We start from the raw sequence: 23634 nt of genomic DNA on the forward strand, positions 1-23634 counted from the left end.
ATGGAAGATAAATGGAAAACGGAGTTACTTCTCTCTTGGAGGGCGCCTGTCTAATGGGTACATATTTGGGTAAAATCCAACATGATTTCATTAGCTGGAGAGAATTATGTAAGAAACAAATGGTCTGAGAAAATGGACTATTTATTTAACTGGAAGAAGTAATTACTTTAGACTAGCAGTTCCCAAATTGGTATTCTAAAAGAACATTGTTCTGCAGGATATTAATAGATGTGCCGGGAAAACAGCATGCTGTGCTGTATTAAGTACTGGAAATGATGGGTTACACAAGGTGAAACAGATTTCTTTACTGCAGCAATTCTAGGAGCCTTTAATTGGCCAAAGCACAATGTGGATCTCTAAGAAGGAACCTGCTATGCAACGAATTTATCACAAATCATTTTTTTTTTGACATATAGCCATTAACAGCATCTCCTAGTTTGGAAGATGCTATCTATATCGGGTTTAGGGGTTCCAGGTCACAGCCAAGCCTTAACTTAATCAGGTAACAAAACAAGCATCCTTCGAGGTTATATCTCACCATAAACAATCTATAGCTTAAAGAATTTCTTGCCCAATACTTTGATAGGAATAAACTGTCCAGAGAGATAATATTAACAACACCAATACTATTTTGTGTTTATATGGTACTTCATAATTTATAAAATATATTGACATAAAATATTAACATATCAATGTTTTAATATATCTTATATTTTAATAAATTTTATACATTTTAATATACTGTATACAAACGAGAAAGCTTATAGACGTTTTATAAGATAATCAAAGAGCTATGAAAAGTGATTAAATCTCTTATTTCTATGTAGCTCAATTCTTTTTTAAATATTTTACTTATTTATTCTCAGAAAGGGGAAGGGAGGGAGAAAGAGGGAAAGAGAAACATCGATCGGATGTCTCTCATATGCACCTGACTGGAACTGAACCTGCAACCCAGGTATGTGCCCTGACCAGGAACTGAACCAGTGGAATGACATGTGACAAACTGAGCCACACTGGTCAGGGCAAATAGCTCAATTCTTAATTCTGGTTTCATTCATTTTCTGACTCCCAGACAACACACTGATGGGGGGGGGGCGCCGGGTAACAGAATGCTCAATATAATTTAAATATTGAAATTACAACTTTCAGGCATTGTGGAATAGAACATTTGGAATCACTTCAAAAATAAAGATGACAACATTATGGTTTTAAAAATCAAGGGGTCTCTTAAGTACCAAAATCTATATACTTCTTAAACTCAACAGATTATGGGTACATGTTTAAATAAACTGTTCATTTTACAAAGATCTATCAGAAAACTCGGTGTACGTAAGAGATTATATAAAGTCTGATGGCGACAAAGGTGAGCAGCTGGTCTTCTGGGAACGCTCTGCGAGCGGCAGAGCTGCTCCAGGACAGCGCAGTGCACAGGAGCTGTGATGCACACACGCAGACTAGCCTAGGACACCAAGGCAGGACCAAGGGCGCGAGTGAGCTCCATGGGACCTTGAAAGGTTCACTTTGGGCAGAAACAACAGCAAGTATATATAAAAGAAAGAAGGTAAGACAACGAGCATAGGTGAAAATACTTTAACACTCAGTGATGCAGAGGAGTAAAACTGCTGGGGTAGTGGGAGCTGGGATTACAAATTTACTGCTTTATATGTTCTTTCAGCTGTGAGATACGGTGACAATGAAATGTGCAGGGACGGGAAAAAGAGGCTTGAGAAGTAGTAAAAATTTTTTAAAAACCTTAGAAAATAGACTGTTTTTAGAAGTAGAAGGAATTATTATAAAGAGTAATCTACAAGCACTTTCTGTTGAAGAAAAATTGACTTCTGCCCATAAAGAACTCTTGTTCACTTTTCCCTCCCCTTGACTATGTGCGTACAACTGTCTCACTCTGACCTACTTCTCCTGATTACTAAAATGATACCCATTTTTCAGCAAGCAGGTCAAGTTCTACTTCTTCCAAGGAAGTCTTTACAAAAGGATCACCATATCCTTTATTTCTTGGGAAATTTTAATTTTGGGGATTTGAGGTTTGGGAGAGGAGGCTGATAGTCCTTAGAGCTGGGGATATAAATTCAAATGCTTTTAAAGAGCAGGTCAAAAGGCTTGTTGTATTACAAAAGGAGATGTCGGGGCCATGACCAGTGTGGTTCAGTTGGTTGGAGTGTTGCCCGTAGACTGAAAGGTGGCAGGTTCAATTCCTGGTCAGGGTACATGCCTAGCTTGTGGGTTTGGTCCCTGGCTGGGGTGTGTACAAGAGACATCTGATGGATGGTTCTCTCCCCCTCTCCCTTTCCCTTTATCTAAAATCAATAAGCATGTCCTTGGGTGAGGATTGAAAAAAAAAAGAAAAAAGGAAAGGTGGGGCTCTGTCCACTGAAAACATACAAACCCAGCCAATGCACATAAACACACACACATTCACATGTGTGCGCGCACATACACATGTGTGCACACACATACACAGAGTTCAGGCTAGCTGTCATTTTGCTTGTCTGAATGGACTTTTTTTCAATGCCTTATCAAGAAGTCCTTCTATAGTCAACCTAAAAAGATGACTGTTTGTCCTGGTTCTCAACCAGGGTGAGTCTGTCCCACAAGGGACATCCGGCAATACCTAAAAACATTTTTGGTGGCCACAACTTGGGAGGGGTTTCCAGCAGCCTCTGGTGCGTAGAGGCCAGGGATGCTGCTGGATGATCTTTCACTGCGTGAGACGACCTCCTCCACCCCCACTAACAAGAATCCTCCAGCCCCAAAATATTAATAGCGCCAAGGGTGAGAACCCTGATACAGCCACTGCATAAATTCTTGCAAGCCAACAAGTTTTTTTTTTAATAACCTTTATCTGAGCCAACTTGATAAGATATGCTGGGGAGGAATATCTCAACTGCTCCCCAAAGAGTTGTATGAAGCAGCTTAATCTTTTATCAGGCAGTTTTTATTGCCAGAATCTAGAGGTAAAATCTGCTTCTCCCTAGTTTCTGCTTTTTGACCTTAGTTCTACTTTCTGGTCACTTCTATTCTCTATAATAAAGGACTATTAATAGCAGTTCTTACACCAGATCTATACCTTTCTTCGGTACCCTAATGAATAACATATCCAGACTTGCCTAAGTATGCCATATTTTTTATCTGTCTTGACTGTTACTCCTTGTTCTTATTCATTTCTTGAGAGTATGACGACCATGTCTGTTGCTGGAGAAGAAAACGAAACTAGAATAGTGTAGCTGTATCTTTTGTCAGCCAGTGTTATATTATTTTCTATAAGCAGCAGACCTACCCATTTTTGCTGTTGTCCTTTTTCCAAAATAGAAGTTCACAAGGTCTTATAGATATTATGGATATACTTCTTGATTCTTTGCTTATTTGAGATGTAAGCACACACTACACCTACAGGCATTAACTTTGTATTTGTTCTTAATCACCAGCTCCTTCTTTCATTTTTGCCATTTACGTCTCAATCAATGCATCTATACCATTTTCCTAGGGTGCTCTTCCTCCTCCTGTTCACCAAATGGAAATTATTCATAACTGTATAATCAAATTTAAAATAGAATCTTTTTACTCCTCGTGTACTATACTCCAGTAAATGAGATATACTCAAGGTCAAGAAATTATGTTTTTAAACTGATCTTAAGATCCATTAAAAAGAAATAAACTATGATGTAAATCTGAGTACGTCCCTTTCTTTCTCTTCTCAAATCATCAGGCACAGTGCTAACTTTCTGATTACTAGAAGCTTACGTCCTTGTGTCTGGCTAGAAGGAAGAAGGAAGAAAGGGATATGACCAATAAGTAAACGTGGTATCAATCAAGTGAGGTAAGTATATTAAAAACACCATGTTATAAATCTGATGTATTCTAGATTCTAATCCTTTGTGTGTTATATGGGGTTGCAAACATCTTCACTGAATTAACTTCCCTGAGTCTGTAACTTGTCTTTTAATCTTGTTTATGGTGCCTGTTTACTTATAAGTTTTAAATTTTAATGCAAACATCAACCCTTTCATTTATGTCCTTTTTATAAGGGACCATAGAGATCATCTCATATTCACACATCTATAATTTATTTTTGTATATGGTATGAGATAAGGGTCTAATTTAATTCTCCCGCATGGACAGCCAAATGTGCCAGCATTTATTACACAGGCCGTTCCTGCCCTGCTGATCGCCACCTGTCCCTTATTAAGTTTCTGTATGTGCCTGGGTGTGTCTGGGCTCTCGATTATATTCCAATTGGTAGAACTGTCCATCCCTATGCCAGTTCCACATTGTTTTAATTTTTAAAACTTGGTTTTAAATCTTGGTATCTGGTAGGGAAAGTTCACTCTCATTTTACTTTAAGGTTTGTATTCATGCTTCTAAAAGAAATTTAGCATCTATCTGTCAAATTCCACGTTGAGATTTTGACTAGAATTCCACTGCATTTATAGATTAACTTCAGAATGACTCCTGTCTTTACAACAGCCTTTTAGTTAACAAACATCTTTTATCTGGATCTTCTTTTTTGACTTAATTTTGATTTACTTTTGTATTTTGTGATATATTTTGAAATTATACTTTCTAATTGGTTGTTGCTATTAAAAAGGATTGTCATTATTTTTTAAAAACATTTATTGATTTTAGAGAGGGGAAAGGAGAAAGAGAGGGAAACACCAATGTGTGGTTGTCTCTCATGCATCCCCTACTGGAGCCCTGGCCTGCAACCCAGGCATATGCTCTGACTGGGAATCAAACCGGTGAGCTTCTGGTTCGTAGGCCAGCATTCAATCCACTGAGCACATCAGTCTGGGTGGATTGTCATTAAGTTTTATTTGTTCTTTTACCCATAAACCTTGCTGAACTTCTGTATTAGTTCTAAGTTCCCTCCAGGTTCTCTTGGACTTTCTTGGATACAAGCAGTTACATTATTTGTTTATGATAATTTTGTTTATGTTTGGTTTCTATATTTCAAAAATCTTGGTAGAATGATGGTATTCTCTTTTTTTTTTCCCTGCACTGATATGAACTTACTTAAAATATACAACATGTCATTTAAAGAATTTTAAGGCAGAAGAAAGGGTAGATGCTCCACTTTACCAATTTGATCTCAACTGTGAATTTGCCTGTATAACTTCAAATAATTTACTTAAACTTTAATTTCTGGATTTTATCAGGTACTATTATTTAATGCCAACACACAGCCATTTACTCTCCTTTTCTTCCTGATATCAGAATAGGATTTTTTTCGGCTAATTACCCCAATCCCAGTCCCAAGGGGTGCTCTGTGAGCACTCTAAGTCAACCCCCGCCAGCAATCGGTTAAGGCTGTACATGTGACTCAGTTCTGGCTAGCCAGGTGTGTAAAGTCTTTTTGTGGTTTTCCTTTTTTGGGGGGTATGTTGTGGTGGAGGAGGAGTGAAGGAGGGACAAGAGCCTTCTGAAAAAAGTTTCATGGCTTTTAAAATGAGATGTATAGGCAAGAGCCTTGCTTTTCCCTGTTAAACAGTTTTGTTTGTATGTGACATTTGCAATCATGGCAGCCATTTTTCTAGTTGCCATGGATGACAGGGTAAAAAGATAGAAAGAACCTATGTCCTTGATAACACCACAACATCCTTAGGTCTCGTACATGTCTCTCTTTTTCATCACCTCAATATTTGAGTCAAAATATTTTGTTTTACTACTTTGAGTTGATCTTCCTTTTCTCTACTGCTGAAAGCATCTCAGCGGAGACAGTAAAATAAGCCTTGGCCAGATCTCCCCCCCACACAGTAGACTCTGCAGTGCAAGAGCCACTGTGGACCAGATGCCCCACTGCCGAACAGAAGGACATATGGTCCAAAGAACAGGTCTGAATAATGTGGCTCGTTAGGTGGCAGAATTATTGTCTTACCTGGCAGTGTAAGGTATGTATGACCATATGTATGGACACATCTGGGGGCTTAAAACACAGTGTGTCTCAAATTCTCTATTTCTCCAACTTGATGGATATTTTACTCAGTTGGGCTACCAAGGCCTCCAAACTTTGGACATGCTTTCAAAACACTTAAAGGAAGCAGTGAGGAGCCACGTTCACCTACGTGTATCCTTATTTCAGGTACATTCTTTGCAAGGCTGTGCTGCTTGTCAGCTGCTCGAGGAGCAAATCAAAGTAAAAGAAATTTTTTTCTGGATTAAATATGAATTATCATTTCATCTATTCATGAACCCGCCCTAGATTGTTGAGCTGGCCTTGCTCACTGAACCTTTAACTTCAGACAGTATTTACTGAACTCTATCCTGTAAATTGAGGAAATCAGCATACCTACACTTTCCTTTTCTGGTTTAGCACTTAATCACTTACTGCTGGTACTATTATTTAACTTTTCAGGTATTCATGTCTTAAATACTCCAAGTTGATTATAAGTTCTAAAAGTTGCCTGTATCTCTTTGTCTTTCTCACAATACTTAACACAGTCCCCTTAAATATGTTCTAAGAAAAATTAAATACAAGGGAACTATTAAGCATTTCCTGTTCTTACACTCTCTATCTTATGATGAATGACAAGTATAATAAGAAGTAGTTTATCTTTAACTTATTCTCAGAACATATTACTACTCCCTTTCCTTGTTTCTCTTTTCTTCCTTTGCTTCTCTTAATTCTTCTTTTGAGTCCTTTATTCCACCCGCAGCACTAAAAAAGTTATTCCTTTCTTTGTTGCTTACCATTAAAAATTTTTTCCCTACCTACTCTCTCCCTTCTCTTTCTCCCTTTCATCATCTTTTAAAGTGAATTGAAAGTACCTTGCATTATTAATTATACTTATTGAACATGATTTTATAGTAATAGCTAGTATTTATTGTTACTACATGCCAGGTATTGTGCTAAGAGCTTTACATGTATTATCTCATTTAATCCACATAACCACCTATAGGTAAATAAATAATTAGACTCTTTGTATAAATGGAAACCAGAAGAGTAAATAATGTGATTGTCAAGCCACCTAAGGCTGACATTACGATTTGAAACTAGAGCCTACTCTTACCACCACCACTATATCATACTGCTTTTCTAATTTATCTCCTTTTTCTTCCTTCTTGAATTAGTAAGCCTCCAGGAAATTTCTTTAATAAAAAACAAAACAAAACAACCCTAAAGCAATATATACATATGGTTTAAAAAAAATACAGAAAGATTAATAACAAGAAACAAAAATCTACAGCCCTGGTCCTACTTCTCAGAGGTGATACTTTTAACCATTTCCTTTTTTCGGTTCCTGATCATTATCTTTGTATTTGCTGCTATACAACCTTAAATATTTATGCCATGATAGCTACTCATTATCTGTCACTACAGAGGTTTAGCTCACCCACAACACCAAACACCCCCAAACGATCCTTTCCTCCATTGTCCTAATATAACAACATCACGAGGCTTCAATCACTTCAACTTCAAACAACATTAATAAACTTCATTTTCTGTTTCAGCAATCATAAACAGTATCTCTTGATACTCTAGAAATTATGTTTCTCTTTGATTTAATAATTGTACAATGTTAATCCTAGATTTTTTTTTATCTCAAAAACAAGACTGAACTGCTTTTGAACTGTAGGTCTCGAAGTCCTCTGTTATGAGCCAGCAGTCTTTAACTGAGTGAGTGTGTCCCCTTTTCTTATCCTAGCAGACTAAGGATGGTGATTTGAGTCCTTCATAAAGGGTCTGGGAGTAGACTTGATGCCCCTATTGTAGCAGTTGGGCCGTCTTATTACAAAGACAGCCCAGACCTTTATAATTTATCACCTGCTAAACAAGAGTGCTCACCTGCTGTTGCCCTTGTAATCGCTGTTGAAGTTGAAGTCGAAGTTGGTTGGGTGCAGCTGGAGGTCTGTTGAGAGTCTGCCTGGGCTGCATGCCCATACCCGGTGAAAAAGCACCTCGGGGAGGTGTCACTTGAACAGGCATAGTCCCCAGTGAAGGTTTTTGCCTGACCATGCCTTGGAAAGGGCCAGTGAGATTGGCAGTAGGTGAAGGAGAAGAATAAGGCTGGGAATAAAGGTTGGGTCTCTCTTCCATCATCAAAGGTGGCGTTGCTTGTTGTGGTGGGAATCTCTCTGACAATACATCTAATCCACCTCCCTGTTAGAAAATAAGCCAGAATATTTTACAAATACCTTCATGCCAATAAATGACATGCTTCTCTATTTCAACTCTGAATTTGAGAGCATCTCTCGAAAGGTTCATCATATTACATTTGTGCTGAATTGATGAAGCACTCCAGATGTTTACTAAAAGGAATCACCTCTGAAAGTTACCTTTGTAATGGAGTAATAGATTAATGGAGGCGTTTAAAAATCTCAGTAAAGTAACAAAAACACAGTTAAAATAAAGGCCCGAAATCAATGAAATGAAGCAAAGAGGTTGAAAAAGAACTTCATTGCAAAGCCTAAGGATCAAGAAACTTTATATTTACTAGGCTACCATAGAAGCAGATCACTAAAGGAGGGATCAATCAGGCATTTTTCTAACTCAAATACAGAATTCATGTTGTTTATCTTATTTGAAAAAAAAAATTCATAGTTCACCTAACAGAATGCTGCAACATTACGGTTTTCAAACTTTTTCATTATTACTCATTGTAAGAATGTAATTTGAATTGTGACCTGTTGTGTGGAGGTGTGTGAGTGTGTGAGTACGTAAAAGGAGAGTTTCAATTAACATAACTTCCCCTTTTCATGGGCCATGCATTCTGATACTTTGTATCTTACACTATTCTACTCCATTAAAAAGAAATGCTGGTCATGATATACTAAATTGAGTTACAACCCAACAGTATGAAAAATACTAACCTGAAAGTTTAACTATGGATAATATAGGTTGAAGACTATCATGAATGAATGCTATATTAAATCCTAAAATTAGAAATGATAATATAAATCTGGATTCTATTCTAAGTGGAGCTTCTAAGATTCTATTCCATAGTGAAAGGCTAAGACATCCTAAGACTCTAATTATTTTACTTATTTTTTGGTAAAAAATCTCATTATTAACTTTGTTAACTTTCGCAAAGGTAAATTATAAAACAATTAAGACATGAGAACAATACTGGAAAATCTTGCTTAAAAATCATTTTATAGCTTCTCAGGTATGAATCATTTAAACTATGCTAACTTTAAGAAATACCTGCACAAGTTTGTCAATTCCCAGAGCTCTGTCTAATTCAGCCAACTCAGTTTCATCTTTGCCACTAAGGAAGGATACCAGCTGTTCAAGAAGAGCTTTTTCATCATTTCTTCCTTCTACTGTTGTTGGTGGACAGAGAAGTTCATCTAACTGTGAACTAATACACTGGCTGCAGAATTAAAATATAAAGTTTAAAACAAATAATTATTCAATTTTAAGACTGCAAATAGATACATTATACAGATAAGTGCAAATCTAGCTCTAGAAAATTTTCTGATATATTTAATACGCAAAAATTTATGAACATATTTTTCACTATTTTGTCAATCACTGAACTTTGTCTCCATATTCTTCATGTTAGCTTACAGAAATAGTCTAAAAATTAACCAAGCATGCATGTAGTTAAGAAAGTGAAAAGAATTTTTAACAAAAGTAGAAAATAAAAATCAATTAAAATCTCAGGAAAAAAATCATTTGGCCTACATTAAAATTTATTCTAGTTATTCTATGGATGATATTAATTATTGATAATTAAACTACAATGAAAATAGTATACATTGTATTACCTTTCAAAGATAATCAAATCATATTGATAACATGACATGATTACCATTTATAGAAGAACTCAGACTAGGAAAATGAAACATGCTTAGTGTTAAGAAATAAAACAAACTGTTGATTACATATAGGAAATATGTAATCTAATCCAAACCAATCTCAAATGATGCATAAAACTTAGAAATATATAGAAAATAATACTGATATAACACAAGCATAAGTATTCTTTAAAGAAGGTAAATGGGAACATACTTCATGTGTTCACAGTTAAGGCTTTAAACCATACTCAATACTATCTAGTCAACTTTTGGTTGCTATGTATGAAGTTTATTCTATGTTAGGAATAGAGTTAAATGTATTGATTAGAAATTAAGTTCTAATCAAGATGGGACGCTGAGTAAAGTACTTGCCTTCTTTATACCTCTTGCTCCAAACAAAAATAAAAGCTGGATAAAATGATTATCTAACTAAAAGCTCAAGAGCAACATAATTGGTGCACCATGGCCAATTCATCCATAGGTCCCAGAAACTTTATGATAATTAATCAAAATAAAATAAAAGATAAAAATAAACCCACAGCCGCATACTGCATTAATCTCTTGGTTATTACAATATACACTAATCTTGCAGTCATGTAGTAAATAAACCTAACTGCATCTTCCCCCATCCCTTTTTTTTTCATTATCATTCACTTTTGTTAACATCTTACAAAATACCAATATAGACTGGAATCCAGTTTGGGAAAAATAGCTCTTTGTTGTAGAGGTTGGTATCCGATACTTAATAAAAATACAAAATGTATTACTCACTCTTCTGGTTTATTCTGATTCACAGCTGTCACTGTGTTATTCACCCATGGAATCTGATCACCTGTTCCTGGTTGGCCAAACTGGTTATCAATTGCTTCCAATTCCAGCTCAGGTAATCCTGGTTAAAGAGGCAAAGGTAAGAAGTCAGTGTCACAATGGAAGATAAAATGGCAATATTTTTCAGATGTAATATATAGCATAGTAGAGTAAGATTTCAATTATAAAATATTAATGATATAAAGGTCATTTATTCAGAAACTTAAAACTATCCAGAATGTGACCACATAATAAAAAGTAAATGACAAAGTGAGAAAGGTCTGTGAATCAAAGAAAATTTGATGTTAAAGGTTTGCACATACATTGAAGTTACCATAGAAGAATCACTCCAGAATTTGTCAGAAATTTTAAAAATATAATTATAACAGCCTTAGCTGGTGTGGCTCAGTGTACTGAGCACCGTGAGTGGCCTGTGAACCAAAGGGCTGCTGGTTCAATTCCCAGTCAGGGCACATGCCTGGGTTGCCGGCGAGGTCCCCAACAGGGAGCACAAGAGAGGCAACCACACATTGACTTTTCTCTCCCTCTCTTTCTCCCTCCCTTCCTCTCTGTCTAAAAATAAAATAAATAAAATCTTTAAAAAAAGATAATTAGAACAATTTTGGTTAACTGATTTTTCAGTCTACAGCACATTAGAATATGCTATAAGTAGGGGCAGTGTTATTGTCGTGATATGAGAGCTGCAAGCAAAAGACAAAATATTTGTATAAAAGGCAGGAACAGAAACTAAACGGTAAAGAAGTCTAGGGTTATTCAGTACATGGACAAAGCTCTATAGTTGTCAATCTGAAAATATAACAGTATAGTTAATAGTATAATACTTGATGCTTATGATGACAAGTAAAAAAAGAAGTTGAATTATGTTTTGTAATGGAAGAAAACAGCATATGCATTTTAGAAAGACTTTGTGTGTGAATTTTTGGAAACTTTGATTATTTCTGTACTATTTATACTAGGAAAAAAGCTGTAAATAACCCAAATTCTAGAAATTTAGGGACTGATAATAAATTATGGTATATATATATTTACAATGTGCTGTTAAACGAAAAAGAAAAAAGCATAATCTGAGACATTATATTCATAATAAATCTATTTTTATAAGTGATTTTATATATTAAAAAAAATTGAGTAGATTATCTATCCTTGGTAGATTTTTTTTTAAAAGTCAATTAAGGCATGCCTGACACTTTTTTCAAAACATTTATTTATTTTCAGAGAAATGGGGACGGGAGGGAGAGAGCAAAGAGAGGGAAACCTCAATGGGTTGCCTCTCACACCTGCAACCCAGGTACATGCCCTGACTGGGAATTGAGCCTGTGACTTTTCGGTTTGCAGGTTGGTGCTCCATCCACTAAGCCACACTGGCCAGGGGTCTGCCCTTGGTAAATTTTAGGTAGCGACATTAAAGATTACTTTTATTTTCTTAAGGTTTCTAATGATTGCTTTTAACTTTTAAAATGAACATATATTAATTAATCATTGTTATGAGCTGAATGGTATTCCCCCCAAATCTGTATGTTGGAATTCTAACCCCCGGTACCCAAGAATGTGACTGTATTTAGAGATGATTAAGTTAAAAATAGGGTCATTAGGGTGGGCTCTGTGACTGGTGTTCTTATAAACAGAGGAGGTTAGGACACAGACAACACAGACCAAGGGACAGCTATGAAGACACAACAAAAAGGCAACCATCTGCAAGCCAGTGAGAGTCATCAGAGAAAACCAAACCTGCCAGCGTCTGAACTTTGGACTTCTAGCCTCCTGAGATGTGAGGAAATAAATTTCCGTGGTTTAAGCTACCCGGCCTGTGATGTTTTGTTATGGCAGCCTGAGGAGACTCATACAATTTTTTAAAATTAAAGTATAGCTGATACACAATGTTATATTACTTTCAGGTGTACAACAAAGTGATTTGACATTTATATATCTTGCCATGTGTTCACCATGATGAGTCTAGTAACCATCTTTCACCATACAAAGTTATTATAACTTTTTGAAGAAACTGAAAATGGAGCTTTAAGAGAGATTGTAATTAGGAAGAATTCCTAATTCTAATGAGTAGAGAATAAGTAGATATTAGGATGTCTGAAAAAAAGTATTAATGCTGGATTTGGTAATTTAGAACTATACAAAACAGACTCACTTTTATATGAAATATACTCAATATACAGTATGAATGAAATGTAGGAGTTCATGTAAGCACATGCACTTCTAAATGCAAATAATCATAGCTTTCAATTAAACTTGTCTTCTCTATCATGATAAAAGACAGAGAACTTAATTTCTGTAGGACTCTGAAAAATGAAGCAGACAGAAACAAACAATAATAAATGGTGATGGGAAAGTAATCACTTGATTTCTGTCATTATTTTAATCAGGAAGTTGGTCAAAGAGTAACTAAAGCTGTCCTACTGCTGTGCTCCGCACATTAATTCTTCATTCCTATATTCTCTTTAAGAAATCTAATCTAAAAAAAATTAATAATATTTAAGAGTCAAAGAAAACTTACATGGCTGTCTACCATCAATACTAAGTACTGTAAGAGTTTATTTGGCTCAGTAACAGTACATAGTATCTCATTTTACCAGTCTTGATGGAAAAAAACGTTAAGACTAGAAGTTTGGGTTGAATGTTTTCAAAACACAGTAAGATTTGGGTGCTATTTGATTAGTAGGGGGGAAAATACAAACAAACTTTGATTCAATTTAAAGTTTTGTTTGCATAGGCTGTATGCTAAAAAGTTTGTTTTTATTCTAAAAGTGACTTCAACCTCTTGGGACTTCCTTTAGAGATGGACTTCCATAAAAAATTTGAGGATTTGCAGGAATGTTTTAAGAAATAATGCAAGCTACTTTTCTTTGTCCAGGGAATAAACCTACTATTTTTGGTCATGTTGGTGTTCCTATCACAAACATGAGTAAGTATGTATGCATGAAACACAAAACAGGCATGGTAATTATTTTTTTATAACCCAGGGTGAAAATTGATAGAGAGGAGAATTGAGAACTGAGGCTGGGATTCTCTGATGTTGAGAATTGGGAAGAGGACTGAGGTTCTCTTAAAACTTATAACTCTTCTCTCAAAAATACAGCTGCCTTAAGCAGAGATGGATCCAGGCCTTTCAACGTTCATTTAAGAATATTCAATCTTAGTTAGGCCAAGAAAAGGTAACTGAGGGAAAAACTAGAGGAAGAAGCAGGAAAGGATTTTCCAACATCCTGATTACTCTTCCCTTCCCTGCTCTTTCCCCACTAAAATACTTCTTTGACCTCACTCTTCTTTCTTTTATATTGCATTTTTTCCATTACCATTTATCCCTCTTCCACTCTCTTCCACCTATGTTTCCACCCTGCAATCACCCCTCTTTTTTAAAAGAAGCACTTAAAAATCAATGCATCTATCTACTAGACCCTTTATTGGAGGGAGGCAGCTGAAGTAGGGGTAGAAAACAAATCCTTAGGAAGTCCTGATAAAGCTATTAGTGTTTTATTATCATCTTTGCAAAGGGATCAACATATTTTCTCCATTAAAGGGGAGGGGTTTAAAGATAGTCAAATGGACACAGCAGAGGTTTTGACCAAAGAGGCACATTGTACATGTTCTCCAGTTGTCTGCACTGGAAAAGCAATACGTACCTGGATGGGTTCTTGCAGTAAATCTCTAACAAATATTTTAAACCACTTGATCACACTGCATCGGTGTGTGTATGCATATAAACAGCATGTTTGAAAACCAGGCAGAGTAACTGAGCATATTTTTTGTCGTGTGTGTGTGTGTGTGTGTGTGTGTATGCGCGCGCGCGCGCGCGCGTGTGTGTTTCCTTTTCATTCTGTGGACCTTAGTTTTCTCATATGTAAATAGACTTAAGAAAATTTTATGGTTCAATGTGGCAGATTTATCACCTATACTTTATTCTCCCTCCAGAAATATCGCTGTAATAACAAAAGAAACAAAACGGGAAAAATAAATCTACAGCTGAAGGAAAGGCAAAAGAAGTATCATGGCAGCTAGCTAGAACTAGGAAGAATTGCTAAAAGATAAAACAGATGGAAACATACTGACGCTGAAACTTCAACTAGAAAACTTGCAACAGGACCAAAAGACTTTCTAAAAAGGCGAATTTCCCAGAACACCAGAACAACTGCAAGCTCAGTGGTCACTGGAGTGGGTCAAGGATCAGGCTGCAGGCGATTGCTGGCACAATTAAAGGACAACTCAACAGCTGCCACCAGGCCCCTGCGCTGAGCGCAGCTGACTCTGGCACACGCCCATAGGATTAAAGTGGCGAGGACAGGACTCAAAGGAATCCCCAGAGTGGGTGCTGGGGCTGCCATGAGGGATTTCCCCATCACCAACTCCCACTCCCTCCCAACAACTTTTTTCTGCAACAGGGCTTCTCTTGATAAAATCAGAACCTCATTCACCACCAGAGCAAAAGGGCTTCTCACTTTGGCTAAAGAAACCCTTAGTCACCTGCACTTTTCACGGTAGGTCTTTTTCAGTATACAGCTGACTCTTGAGCAACGCAAGCCTTAGGGCACCATCCTCCTATGGGCACCTACCATCCTCCCCCTCACATACCTCAGTCTCTTCCCTTCTGGGCTCTTGGCCTTCACCAGCACTTCAGCACTAGGTTTAACAGATTCTGGCCTATTTACAGACTCTAGACGTGGAGCTGTATTGAGGGTTGGAAATCTCAAGAAAGAAGAAAGAGCTATCTGTCTCAAGACAGACTGTGAAGGAAAAACATTCCATTTTCACAGACCTGTAGAGCTAGAAGATATTTTCTATTCTTACTTAATTTTTATCTATTAACACATATATAATTGTAAAAGTCAAAACCAAAAGCTTCACTATGAATAAAAGCAGTTTCCTACCTCAGCCTTTCTGATCCTTTGGTTGCTCTTCTTTCAACAGAGGCAATCATTTTCAGCCTGTGTAGCTGGGTTTTTGGGGGTTGTTTTTTTTTTTTTTTGGGCGTTTGCCTATTTATTTCTAAATATGCATAGGCTGCTATTTCTTCATGTCTTTGTTTTAGATTACTGACTTCCCATAATGACAGATGAGGTCTTAGTTCTCCCACACCTACCTCTTACTACCTCCTGTGTCCTCAATTCCCTAACAGAGATCACAGCTTTTTATAAAATTAAAAGTTAATATTTAGATTCTTATGACTGTGCAAATATTGCTCACTGCTAAGTCACATGTGCATTATATTCAAACTCCCTTTTTTTTTTTTTTTTTTTACTGTGCTTTCTTTTTTCTGGAGTTAACAATTGTCTTATTTTTTTTCACTTTGGTACTTTTCTAGAGGAATTTTTCAGATGTTTCAACATTTTTGATATAAACCTATCAGTAATATTTTCTGTAAACTCAAAGAGAGCAATTCCTTTTTTTTTTTTCCTGGAGGCCTCCTTTCCAAAGGACGCAGGCACCTGTTCCAGCTTGCATTGGTTGTTCCCTAATCCTGCTGATCAGCTACCATTCCCAACATCCTTGCAAGTCCTCTGTTTCCCCTAGACCTTGCATCTTTCTCTTTTTTGTTTTTTTCCTGTTTGCTGAAGTACATCCTCTAGGACCTTCACTATAAAGGGCGAATATACCATGCAAATTCTTTGAGCTCTCTTATATCTGAAAATGTCTTTATTTTACTTTTACAACTACTGGAAATTTGAATGCCTAGTTACAGGTTAGAAATCATTCTAATCTCAGACATTTCTAAAGTAAATTTTACTAATGTATAATTTACATACAATAATATACACCCATGTAAATTATACAGTTCAATAAATTCTGACAAAGGTATAAACCCATAACTTTCCACCTCAATCAAGAAAACAGTATTTCTGCCCTGGCAGGGTGGCTCAGTTGGTTGGACTGTTGCCCTGTACACCAAAAGGTTGTGGGTTTGATTCCCAGTCAGGGCACATGCCTAGGTTGTGGGTTCAATCCCTGAACAGACTGGCAACTGATCCATGTTTCCCTCTCTTTCCCCCCACCCCCCAACCCCCGCCCAACCGCCCCTGCCCTCAAGTCAATAAACATATCCTTGTGTGAGGATTAAAAACAATACTAATAAAAAAAAGAAAAAACCCAATATTTCTATCACTTCTAAAGTTTCCCTCAAGCTCCTTGACTTTTAATCTTCCCTACCTTACCTTACCACTGGCAAACAATGATCTTGTACAACTAGATTTTTTTCACCCAGCATGTTTTTGAGAATTCATGCCATATACCTATAGCTCTTTTCTTTTCATTGCTGAGCACTGTTTCCTTTTATGAATACACCATTCCCTTGTTGATGGACATTTAGACTGTTTCCAGTTGGGGGCTCTCATGAACAAAGCTGTATGAACATGCAGGGCCGAGTCTTTTGATAGGCACAGGCTTTCAAATAAATGGTGAAAGATCTGACTTTGGGTGATGAGCATACAATGCAATATACAGATGATGTATCATAGAATTATACCCTTGAAACCTAAATAATCTTATTAACCATTGTCACCCCAATAAGTTTAATTAACAAAGAAAAATAAAGGAGAAAAGGTTGGATTTTTGGATAACAGGTAAATGTATGTTTAACTTGACGAGAAACTGGAGACTCTCAGCTTCTACTAGAAGAGACTTCCGAAGTCATCTCATCTAATGCCATTGTGCAGATGAAGAGAATAAGGCTCAGAAAATTAATGTGCTAACATGAGAGATTAACAGAGACAACACTGTTAATAAAATGGAGAATGTGAGACTTGAACCTAAACTCCTGCTCTCATCTACTGTTCTGGTCAGTTAAAAACTGCTTCCAAAAATGTCAGAGGTCACGCAAGATTCATCTTTACAGCTGCCTGGAAATCTTGGTAAACTTTCAGAAATTGTGTCATGACAGCTGAATGTTGCAGTAAGACAGAAATAAATGAGTCCCACATCTAATCCCATGAGAAGAAGGACAAGACTTAGGTAGGTCCCCAGACAAATTTTGAAAGTGAGCTGGTTAGTTTCTATTAGTCTCAAGGTTACACAACGGAATTATCACCACTGGGTTTTTCTTTTAAACTTCAAAATGTGATAGATGAAAAAAATTTGACAGTCCTATATAGCTTTATGAATGTTAAGTATTATACTATCAAAGTGCCTCTTAATTAGGAGAATGCTCACATGGCTAGAGCAGAGGCTAAGTGTTTCAACATGGCTGTCTCCTAAACGGTGTCCCGCGGAAAGCTCATTCTGTGGGGTGACATGTATTACTTGGAAAAAGAATTCCATAATCAAGAAAGTTTGGTAAATGCTGAGTGAAAGAAATTAAACTGGTTTAACACAGAACTTCTTAAACCTTTAACTTGCATTGTGGAACTGCACTGTGGAACTTTAAGGAATAATGTATGCGTCATGTAGCATTTGCCTGGTGTATTTTAACATGAAATCCTTTTCCTTTTTTGGCAACTCCTAGGACTAATGTTCAAGATACTTTGGGAAACATAATATGACCCAATTATTATAATTCTGAAAGTCATGCTATGGCATGTTTTGGCTGAGAACACGAAATTGCTCTCCTTAACATCAACGGTTCACTTTAACATTAATTACAAAAAGGAGAGGTTATGCAATAATTTAAAATACACAAGTTGAGTGAAGTTCATATGTCTAAATGTAACTGTATATTATTTACAGTGGCATCAATGAACTGGCATTTCACTCTCAACAAACAACAGGTCTGTGCAATAATGGAGAGAGACAAAGCACTAAGCATCATCATCATCATCAAACACGGCAAATGAGAGTTTGTCCCCGACACATACTGTTCAGCCTGGAAGTGGGTCTGGCAGTGGTGGGCTGAAGGGGAGCTGGCAGGATCTCCGATTTGATGGCTGCACCGGTGACCGCACCATCCATCCTCTCTGTCTCACATAAGCCTGGCAACTGGGCTGCCTTCTCCAGCGTGGGGAGTAACTGATCAAACTGGTCAAGGTCAGCTGTAAACTAAGAATGGAAACCAAAGTTAGAGGACAATATATTCCATACTTTCATCAGAAACTATGTAGAAAAAAAGCTGCTCCTTTAAACATTATGAATTAAATGTGACTATAAAAGAATGAAGAAAAAATAATTAGAAAGTTTGAGGCCTCATTGACATTACATGACCTAACTATTCCACTGGGAAAAATTTGGATATTTAGTATGTTAATATCCTGCAGGATATAAGATAATATATACATAGTGTTTATCTAGTACATCTCAGTATAAAACTTACGCATTGAAAAAGACTGGACTGTAAAGAAGCGTCAAGATACTGTGTTACAATGATATTACCAAGGGCCATTTTTTTTCAAAATTTTGTGAAATGACTTACTTTATGATGGAATGAAAAATAAATTTACACTAATATAACTTTTTTTATAACTTAAAAGTTTGGAAAACGTTAATAAGTAGTCTTCTAGGATTGACAGGGGGTCTCTACATCTGTCTGAGGTTATGCACAGAAGAAAACTGGGCTTTCACTCTATGATTCGCACATGATTATGTTGAGATAATTCATCAACATAAAATGTCTACCTGTTTGTATTTCATTATTTAATTAAACTAAAATTTATAGTTCTAGATTGAATAAACAGAACTATATGTATGTATTTTTGAAATGTCTGGCTTTTTTCCTTAATATTATGGCTCTGACATCTTGTCACATGTAGCAGTAGCTCATTTGTTTTTATTGCTGAATAGCACCCTATTGTATGAATACGTCACAATACATTTATCATTATACTGTAATGGATTTGGGAGTGCTTCCAGTTTGGAGCTAATACAAATAAAGCTACTGTGAACATTTTGAACATGTCTTTTGTTACACATATACAAAAATACTAACCATAAAGTAAAAAAGTGACAAATTGGACTATATTAAAATGAAGCACTTCACTTCATCAAGAACACCAGAAAGAGAAAGAAAAGGCATGCCTCAGCGCAGAGAAAATACCTGCAAATATAAAACCAATACAGTACTCATCTAAAATATATAAAGAACTCTTAAAAGTCATATATTGGGAAAATGAGCAAGACATTTGAATAGGCAATTCACAAAAAAAGATATCCAAATGATTTATAAACAGTTATCAGGGAATTGCAAATTAAAACTATGAGATACCACTACACAGACCCAGAATGGCTAAAATTTAAAAGACTGACAAGACCAAATATTAGTAAGAACATGGGACAACTAGAAGGAATTCTCACACACTAGGAAAACTGGCATTATCTACTAATGATGAACATACATTTATCTAAGATCTGCAATTCTACTACCAGGTATAAACTCAGCAAAAATGCGTGTACATGTACACCAAAACAGATGTACCAGGATTGTACACAATGGCATTATTACATAAAGCTGTTACTCTTAAAGTTAATTTTATAGAGTGAGAGTTTTAATATAGTCATTATCAAAAGATGTTTTTCAGCTTAAAAACACACTATTAGCATAGTTGTACTAAGAAAAATGAGAGACAGCCTTATCCTCAAGAGCACACACATAAATAACTAAAATAGTGTTATTACAAATAGTAAACAGACAACCCAGAGCACTATGAAGCGCAGAGGAAGGAAATGTCTAACTAGGGCAACTGGGGAAGGTTTTACACCCGTGATGTCTGGAATGGTTTGTGAAGATGAGTTCAGCAGACATAGAAAGGAGAGCAAGGCAGAAGATGCTTAGAAGAGACATGGCTTATCCCAGGAATGGCAAGCACTTCCATGTGCCTAGAGTACAGTATGCCTGAGGGAAGAGAGAGATTTTTGTAAGATGAGGGCAGAAAATAAAGCTGGTTCAAGAAAAGGACCTATGCATACTAATTTTGAATTGTGTTTCACAGTGGAGAGTCCTACCAATAAACTGCTCTGTCATCATATTTTCAGCTATTTTATGGATGTCTATATTCTGTCTCAATAATTTGTAAGCTCCTACAGAAAAGAGACCATATTTTCTGTTTTTCTTAAATTCCTTCAGAGTCCACAGCAATTATTCAATACACAAAGCTGCCTGTTAATTTCTATCCCACCCCAGCCTAAGCATAGAGGTTGTTAATCTGTAACAATTTATGCAAATATTTATTTATATTTACTTCTGTTTCAGGGCTTGTTACATGCCCTACTACCCAGATTACTCAAGTCCTTTTTCTGATGGGGGTTGAGTATGGTTAGAATCAATGAAAAGAAAACCAGCCTTAGAAAACGTTTCAAAAGAAATGAAATAGCAAAGCAAGACAGTCCAGGCAGGCTCGTCTACCTTCTCACATTTCTCTCCCATGTCATTTACATCAGAAATTCCCAAACTTAGCCACACATCACAATTCTCTGGGGAACTTCTTTAAAATATAGTTCTATTCTCAGACAGTTGGATTCAATAGATAGGACTGGGAGGAGGGAGCAGGAAAGGTATTTTTAAAAATCTCCAAAGATGTGAACTCTGAATTTAGAGAAAGAGAGAAGTATCTACTTTCTTAGAATGATGCATTAATATTGTAGTCCTCCAAAGTTCCAAAGAGAACTTTTGAGGGCACCCTATGATTTTTCAACAATTGATACTAACCTTTTAATATATACCCAATGGACAGGGCAAAATATAGCCTGAATCCAAATCTGGTCTATGGTTCAAGTGAAATAAATGAAAGCCAAAAATAACTAGCAATGTTCATCCTATGAAGTGAGGTTTACTCACCTGGTTCTGGGACTCCAGTTTAATTTCCTCAGGGGCGGGTTTGGTCATTGGGGTTGGGTTTGTGTTACAAGGATCCATCTGTTCTTTCTTTTCCACTTTCACCTTCACATCATCGAGGCTCAGGTTTGGAGTTGATCTTAAATCTTTCTCATCTTTATCTAAAAGGTAGCGTAGGAGCTGATGGTCTTTTGATTCTTTTTTCTTGGAAGCATCCATCTCTAGTTTTATACTGGAGTTCCCTTGTACCTGCCCAGTCACTGGCACAGGAGTAGACGCACTCTCCTTTTTATCAGGCTCCACAGACAAGGTGGTGATGTCCGAGGGGCTCCCCTCCTGCAGGAGCCGGTGCAGAATTTTGTGCCGTTCTGTCAGTGAGCTATGGGAGGAAGGGCAAGAACCGCCTGAAGAGTTAGCAGAGGCAGAGCTGGAAGTGCCAGTGCAAGACAGTACCTCTTTGCAACTTGTGTCTATATCAGCATGCCGTAACTGCTGCTCTGCAGTTGTCGTCAAAAGCTGCACTAGTTTGTGACTGGTTTGAGAGTATTTGTTGTCTCCATCTGACAGTCTGTCATTGTTATGTAGAAGCCCAGAATCCAGAGGTTTGCCATCATTAGAGCTGTTGTCAGGCTGAATCATTTCATTTAAAATGGATGCAATCTCTTTGTTATCTTTGGACTCAGCTTTTGCTGGCTGTATATTTAATCTGCTAGGTGAATTCTGTGAGCTTATCTGTCTGAGGACTGGAGAATTGGCAGAGAAGCCAACGGAGTTATTGGGTCCTTCATTCATGCTCTGTAACGGTGTTACTGGGATGTTTGAGTAAGATCGATTACTATTATTACAGGCAGCACTTGTCATACCCACAGGGGAGCTCAGTGTTGGAATATTAGGAGGAAAGGAATTGCTTGGCATCCTGGGCCTTGTTGCCAATCCAGAACTAACCTGTCTCCTTGGAGACATGAACTGTGCCAGGGACATTCCTGTACCTTCCATAGGAGAATTATTGAGGTTTAAAGAGGGATTAGTGCTCTGGGAACTGGCCTGTCCCTGGTTTAAGGCAACACTGGCTACAATCTGATTTCCAGGTGAGCACCCAAAACTCCCCTGGCTGCTGCTGGAATTACTATGACTGCTGCTATGAAGGTCTGAGCTCTGCTGGCGGTTTACTCTGCTGGGCACCATGTTGCTGTTGGATGGTGGCAATGTGGACGAACGGGCCACACCATGAGCTGGAGAGATACTAGGATTGACGGAGGGGTTTACTCGGGGAATTGACATTCCAGAATTAGTGTCATCTTGAGGAGAAAGACCACTGTGTTCCCTGGGGGAGAAAACACATTATTATTCAAACATCTTTATTGGTTTCCATTAAAATATTTTTATGATACATATCATAAAACAAGACCATTCACATCATTGGTATTTCAGGCTCTCAAGGGCTTCTGTATCACTTTAAGGAAAAACAGTGCACTGCTACTATAAGTGTGAAATATTAGCACCACTTAATAGGAAGTAGTGCTCTGGTCCTGTATATTTGATGATGGTTTCTGTTATAGGGGGGAAAAGTCTTTCTTGGCCTTAGAAAAACACCTAACATATGTACTTTTAAGCTTTTGACAAGATAATACAAACAATTAACATTACGATAATACTTGTGATTGAAAGAGAAACTACCCACATCTCTATTTACAAAGCATTTATTCATGACTCCCTTGTTACTGCTTTTAAGTATTTCAACTCCAAAGAGGAAGACTGGGTAAGAAAAATACTGTGTCACTGATGTAAAAATTAAAAAGGGTGATATGCAGACATAGCAGATGTTTTGAAAGAGAAATCACAATATGAAAAAAAGAACTGTGCTAATTCCATTCACAAGCATAAATTAAACTAAAATTAGAAAAAAGCAGAATACTGAATTCAGATTTTCATCAAGTTCTTTACTCAAATCCATAATTATGACAACAGATTTGTGACTGGTATTACCATGTTCCAATAAGCAAATATATCAGATGAGGAAAAGATGAAGTGAGGGGAAATGTCTTTGTTTTTGTTTAAATGCTAAATTTTAAATAGTTGTAGATGCAGGGCTTTGAATAATTCATAGATAAAAGAATGGTTCCATGAGTTTACCATAGATATATATATATATATGTATATATATATACACACACACACACATATATATATATATAATCAGCGTAAAACATATTTAGAGAGAAGAACAAATTAGAGGCAATGACATTCAAAAATCTCAAGTTGATAGTTTAATGATTTACAGTTTGAGAAACTGTCAACTTGAACTCAGGAGCCATCAAAGTTTGTCCTAATGAAAATACTTAAAAATAACAATA

General features: G+C 36.7%; 1 protein-coding gene across 6 annotated transcripts in view; it reads right to left on the minus strand.

Moving 5' to 3' along the window:
* Positions 1–23634, minus strand: part of NCOA1 (nuclear receptor coactivator 1) — a 201552-nt gene that overhangs the window by 25747 nt on the left and 152171 nt on the right. For all 6 annotated transcript variants that reach the window (XM_054569040.1, XM_054569013.1, XM_054569023.1 and 3 more), the window contains exons 12-16: positions 21284–22604; positions 18375–18555; positions 10525–10642; positions 9158–9326; positions 7799–8113 (exon numbers count right to left, since the gene is read on the minus strand). In XM_054569040.1, coding sequence (XP_054425015.1) covers positions 7799–8113; positions 9158–9326; positions 10525–10642; positions 18375–18555; positions 21284–22604 — 2104 coding nt within the window. The remainder of the gene's footprint in view (positions 1–7798; positions 8114–9157; positions 9327–10524; positions 10643–18374; positions 18556–21283; positions 22605–23634) is intronic.

The sequence above is a fragment of the Pteronotus mesoamericanus genome, unplaced genomic scaffold (assembly GCF_021234165.1).
Source record: "Pteronotus mesoamericanus isolate MK-2021 breed Mesoamerican mustached bat unplaced genomic scaffold, CSHL_Meso_final contig_101, whole genome shotgun sequence".
In the NCBI taxonomy this organism is placed as follows: Eukaryota; Metazoa; Chordata; class Mammalia; order Chiroptera; family Mormoopidae; genus Pteronotus; species Pteronotus mesoamericanus.